This window comes from Macadamia integrifolia, chromosome 4 (genome assembly GCF_013358625.1).
Source record: "Macadamia integrifolia cultivar HAES 741 chromosome 4, SCU_Mint_v3, whole genome shotgun sequence".
In the NCBI taxonomy this organism is placed as follows: Eukaryota; Viridiplantae; Streptophyta; class Magnoliopsida; order Proteales; family Proteaceae; genus Macadamia; species Macadamia integrifolia.
In genome coordinates this window covers 33,730,486-33,736,498 of record NC_056560.1, presented here as the reverse complement: position 1 = coordinate 33,736,498, position 6,013 = coordinate 33,730,486, and the positions used below count along the sequence as shown (strand labels likewise).

Genomic DNA, 6,013 nt, shown 5'->3' with positions numbered 1-6,013 from the left:
TTGGCTGTGAAGCCATGTTCACAGAGGATGGATTCCTTCTACCGTTATCGATACCTTTGGACCAATTTAATTTGGTGAGCTTTCTTCTTTTTCTTCTTTCTTCCTTATTTGTCGAGGTTGACAGATTTCAGAGGTCTATGTTGGTTAAATTTTTCCTGTTCTGTGTTCTCTTTTTATATGGAGTTGTTGAATGAGACTACATCTAAACACCTTTGAGCTGTGGAATGACTCTACTTGTAAACATGTCTTTAAGAATCATCTTCCAATAGCAATTTTATTAGTAGAGAATGAAAGGTCACCGACTTAGAGAGACGAAGACTAACACAACCAAGGAAAGCAGAGATGAGAAGACCAACCCAATCAAGGAAAACAGAAGCATAACGAGGCATTGGACTAGAGAAGGTGAAAGTGTTTGCTAAAAAATTGGCAACGTATACAAGGCGGAATGGGAAAATACGCGGGAGTGCCAAAATCGCAAGGATTCAATGAAATGTTGGTCTTTGACCATCTTGTGGTTTTGATGTCGTTAAAACAACTTTAAACAATTACTTTGAATAAAGTTGAAATTACATAAATTTCCTAGCATAGAGTAAAAATATATATATTTTTTTAAAGATCATTTGTATTAAAAGAAGAAAAAAATATAATATAGGTACAAACTATTCATACTAGAAACTCGAACACCTTGACTACCTACTCCCACCTTCGGCATTGCCATTAGGACAATGAAGCCAACAAAGGAAACTAGGCAGAAACAAAAAACACTACGGAGATTTGAAATCTCGGACGACCTATCTCAAACCATATCCTCTTGCTACGACAGTTATACTGTGTTTATTCATTAACCATGCGAAAATTTGTTGTTCATTTCCTGCAAACTATACCATTTCTGCCACTGGTGCCGCGGTTGCAATCCAATGTGCCATAATCCATCACTAATGTGTTCTGTCTGGCCTCAACACCAGCTGGAGGGAACACACAATGGGAACAGTCTGATGAAAGTAGAGCTGAAGTCCTATACTTGTCTTCACCTCCAACAACAGGCATAGCCACCCCTGGTTTCGCTGGATTTTCGAAATCCAGCCTATAGGTCCTTCCAAGAACACCTTCAACTTCTGGGGAGAGGCCAAAGAATCTAAACTGTACTTCCAAGTGGGCAAAACAATCATCCGAAGGTATCTGGTAATTGTGGATTTTGTTATCCTGTTCAGTGATAGGGACCACATTAACTGAAATCTCTGCAACATCTTGGAGGGTAACTGTGACACTGTTCTTGCTTGATGTTCTCTCTACTTTAAGATCTTCCTGTATAGACTTCCATTCAGAGAGGTGTCCTTCAGGTACTATGAGTGGCTTTCCATCATAAGTGAATTGAAGGTGATCAACACCTTCATCCCATTTTGTTGCCCTTGTGGCTTCGAGAGTGAAAGTGTGAGAGTCGAACATGACTCCTAAGGCTTGAATCCATGTGTAATCTCTGGTTCGACCAGCTGGTCGGTGGCCAATGAAGCGAGCATTAATTTGGAGGTTGGGATCTGAGATCAAGGCAAATTGCTCATTGCTTTTGCCATGAAAATAGAAAACTATACCATCTCCACCGATGAACCGAGGATCAAAACATGCAGCACCAAGGCCATTGCAGTTAGGCTTGCGATCTGTGAGGATTCAAATACTTATTAGATGTGATTTTAACCAGCAAGAACATATGTTGAGGCTCCTAAACAAATCTATCCAAATGTAGATCAATGTAGAAAACAAGAATCTTAAAATGATAGATAAAAGAATGGAAATCACAAACAAGCAACAATGCACACACAAAGATTTAAGTGGTTCAACAAGATTACTTATATCCATGGTAAGATGAGACTTGATTCACTATAAATGGAGAATAAGGTTACAACCGCTTGTCTTCACATTTTTTTGATTGATTTTTGAGAAATAACCCTCGCTATAATTTCATAGCAAAACCCTATACAGGTAAGTTACCACCTCTGAACCCCACCATAGAGTTGATATCTCGTCGCGGCACAGAACAAAAAGAAAATGTGCAAGGTGGGCTGATTCCTTTGGGCCTGAGTTTAGGCCATCATGCAAGCTACAGAATGCAAGACATCGTAACACCCCCCCCCCCAAAAAAAAAAAGAAGAAAAACCAAGGGTGTGAAAACCCAACCTGGGTCAACGAAACCAAACCGAATCAAAACCAATATGAGTTTGTTGGATCATGTTTCAGATTGGGATTTGTGAAATTGCAACCAAATCTTATCGCGTCAAAACCAATCAGCCTGAAATTCATACCCTACTTATGATTATATTTACATGGTAAACCAAAACTAAACCGAAGCCAATGCACCCTTATTGGATCATGTTATGGTTTCATTCATTCTCACACCAAAACCAGTGAAACCGAACCAAAATCGATCAAAACCGATTGATTGACTTCCCCACCTCCAACCATCAGAACCAGAGATGCCAAGAACAGAAAGAAAACTAAAGAGTATTAGAAATAGAGAATCAGTTGGAGAATGTCTTACGTCTGCAAACAGCCTCGCACTTGCGGGAGTTACAGTCGAGGAAGCAAGCTTTAGCTTTAGAGTCAGTTGGTTTAACCCTGGGGCACTGAGCTGGGCAGCTCACCTTCTTGAGAAAGCATTTGCTCTTCCGGTTGGTACAGGTGACGGTTTGTGGTTTAACGTTATCTGCTTGGATTTCTGTCACCTTTGATAGAAAGAATAGCAAAGATATCACAACCCAGTGGGACCTGAAAACCTTCATAGTGATAATACCTTATTCTCTTGAACTTCTTTGGACTTCTTCTCTCTACCCAAAGGATAGAACCTTTGATACAGAAGACTTAAGTACTACACCACCACCCATCTCTTGCTATTCTTATATAATCTTTGAGAACTGTGCGTTCATATCTAATTTTCTTTGATAATCTGGTTAATTAGCATTTAAGAATCAATTTAAGTCAACTTTGAAATTTGAAGAGGGAACATGGGCTTTGTTGGTCTTTAATGCTTTGCGGGCTATTTAATCTTGGTCAAAGCTTCGGGACAAGCAAGTGGCAATTCCCATTTTTCTTTCTCAGACTAGTCTTTATGATGAGAACCCATATATTATTATCATTAATCCCTTTCTTAATCGGCGAAAACCGCGGGAGTTTATTGAAGATTTAGTGTTGTTGATTTTAAGAAAACAAATATTTGCTAGTGTTGGAGTGATGGGAGTTCGGTTTTTTAAGTCTTCTGATCTATTCTTTACTCTTTAATGGTAAAAGGCCCAACTCTTGGCCGATTTTCCGGCAGATTAACACAGAGTGTAGAGAGAGAGAGAGAGAGAGATGTAGTCGTCCAGATGCATGGACTTTGTAAAATTTGTTAATGGTAGATAGAGGATGTATACCAGACAGAAGGCTGATGCTAATCCACTCATAAATACCTTTGCTTCTGTTTCTTATGCTATCTATCGATATCGATATCGATATCAAAATCATACTGAATTATCATATCAAAATCATCAAAAGAGATTTGATATGACAAAATGGAAATTTTTGGGAATGATACCATATTGGTATTTAAGACAAAACCTTTCCATATAAACTGAAATACTGAAATCATACCTAATGATATCGTAAAGTGTTATCAAATTACCGAATACATAAAAACATAAAAGGCCTAAAAAAAATTGGAAAAAATATTATACCAAAGCCGTATTCATATTGAATTAAAACTTTATATGTATCGAACAAAAACTGTATCAAGTCAATATGGTATTGATGTTGAAATGTAGTCATTTTTCTCTGTATGGTACTGTTTTATTATTGACTCTTGGCATGTTATACCATACCGAATATCATATCGGTTGACATCCTTAGTCTATCAATTTTCCATAACTTTTTTTTTTTTCTTTTGAGGGGGTGAACCGAGAACACTACCTAGTCACATGGCTGTGCTAGGGGGAGAGATAAGAGGCTTAAACAAAGAGGGGTATTCATTTTGTAAGGTGGTGATGAAATGACTGTATCTACACGTAGGGAAAGCAACCAAATACCCTTCTTTTCCTCTCTTTTTATATTAAACCATGATTTACAAGTTATTTGCATTTGATTCTTCCTTGTATACAAACCAATTCATCAAACTTTCCTAACAGTCTGCAACAAGCAAGGTCACAAAAAATCGATCAATGCCAATTCCAATTTAAAATGGCCTAAATCAACCAGAATCAGTTCACAACGGAATAGAATCAATGGGCAATGATCGGCCAGAACCAACTGGATCAATGCCGATTTCAATCTGAATCGGCTGATTCATCGATCCAATTCCCAAATCTTAAATTTGTGGCTACTAGTCCATAGTAATTTATTTTTGGTAAGAAAGTCCATATTAATCTGGCTATAGAAGATACTCAGTGTGGATTACATCAGGGTTAGGGGTGTCAATTCCTACACCGAACCGGTAAAACCGGCCGGACCAAACCGATAACAACACGGACCGAACCGAACCGAAGCCTTATTGGTTCGGTTTGGTTTGGAGTATTGCAACCCCAAAACCAAACCGAACTTCACCGAAAACCGGATGAACCCGAAACCAAACCGAAACCGGCTCAAAACCCAGACCGAAACTGAAACCAAACCGGTAAGAAACCGAAACACTCCAAAATTTATTAAAAAAATCAAAATTTGCATAGTTTTGTAAACATTTGTATGGAAAGTCGAATCCAAAGTAGACCAAAAACCAAAATCAACCCGGTTACAAATTGATTTAAGAAACCGAAGACAAACCGAAACCAAACCGCACCGAAATCGAAACCAAACCAAAATTGGGATTTCCTTATTGGTTCGGTTTCGGTTTCGGTTTCAGCTTTCCCACACCGAAACCGACTCAACCCAGATCAAAACCGAGCCGGACCGACCGATTGACACCCCTAATCAGGGTATATATAAATTAAGGGTGTCAATCGGTCCGGAACCAGGTATTCGGTCTGGTTTCGGTTTTAGTTCCAAGGAGTGTTAGTGTGATCCAGAACCAGACCAAATCCCGTCTCGGTTCTGAAAATCGGTACTCGTACCTGACCTATCCATTTCCGGTCCGGTTCTGGTTCCTATTTGGATTTTGTATTCGGTTCTTATTTGGTTCCAGTATCTAGTTTCAAATTCGGTTTTGTTATGCAGTTGTTATTCAGAAAACAAAATGTAAATGTTCATTCGCTATGTTATTGGTCTTCCCCAACAAAAGAATGAAAAAAAAAATCATGAGCTATGGATCATCTATTGAACTTCTAATATACGGTCATTAACCATATCCATCAAGTTTTTAGTTAAAGAGGAAAAAGTGGACATTAAGTTATCCGGTCCAGTCCAGTCCAGTTTCGGTTAGAACAGCCGGTTCTTGGCATAAATCCAGATCTGGACCCAACCGAATTATAAATACTTATTTCAGATCCAGGATTTAACCATATTATAATGGATTGGATTTGGTTTAGGGTATTCGGTCCGGATCTGGATTCGGTTTTTGGATTTGGTTCCGAATTGACATCCTTAATGTAAATCAGTGGTTATTGTAAATTATATCAAATCAAATATGGTTTTACAATTTCGTCCACTACACTAGCTATGCATGTGATTTATGATTCCAGTTATGTCATTAACAGTTACCACACATAGAGCTAGAGCCAGAACATGGTGTGGGAGTGAATGTGTCATCGTCAAGATTATATATAAGCTAAAACAAGAGTGACTTCAAAGAGAAGCCATGTGTATACAAGACTTCATATCCCAAGAACTCTAGCTTCATTGAGTTAGAAGAAGGTTAAAGGATGATGAACAACAAAAGAATCCTCAATGTTTCATCCAATAGAACTTAATTTTTTGATCAATACAATAAAATCCAAAATTTTAATCTACTTCAAGCTTTTCTTAATCTTACAGAGGTTTTCTTTATAGCATGCATGTTTATGTAGATAAAACACATAATTAGGATTGTTTTAGTACAATTAAGCCTCCGACTGTGTCA

The 6,013-nt window shown here is 38.1% G+C and overlaps 1 protein-coding gene across 1 annotated transcript; it reads right to left on the bottom strand.

The window, feature by feature from the left end:
• Positions 1-658: 658 nt before the first annotated feature.
• On the bottom strand, positions 659-2,835 carry LOC122075344. Its single transcript, XM_042640338.1, has 2 exons — positions 2,534-2,835; positions 659-1,655 (listed from the first exon to the last, which is right to left on the bottom strand). Exons 1-2 carry the CDS (start codon positions 2,772-2,774, stop codon positions 865-867), a joined length of 1,032 nt encoding a protein of 343 aa, XP_042496272.1. The 5' UTR covers positions 2,775-2,835; the 3' UTR covers positions 659-864.
• Positions 2,836-6,013: the final 3,178 nt, after the last annotated feature.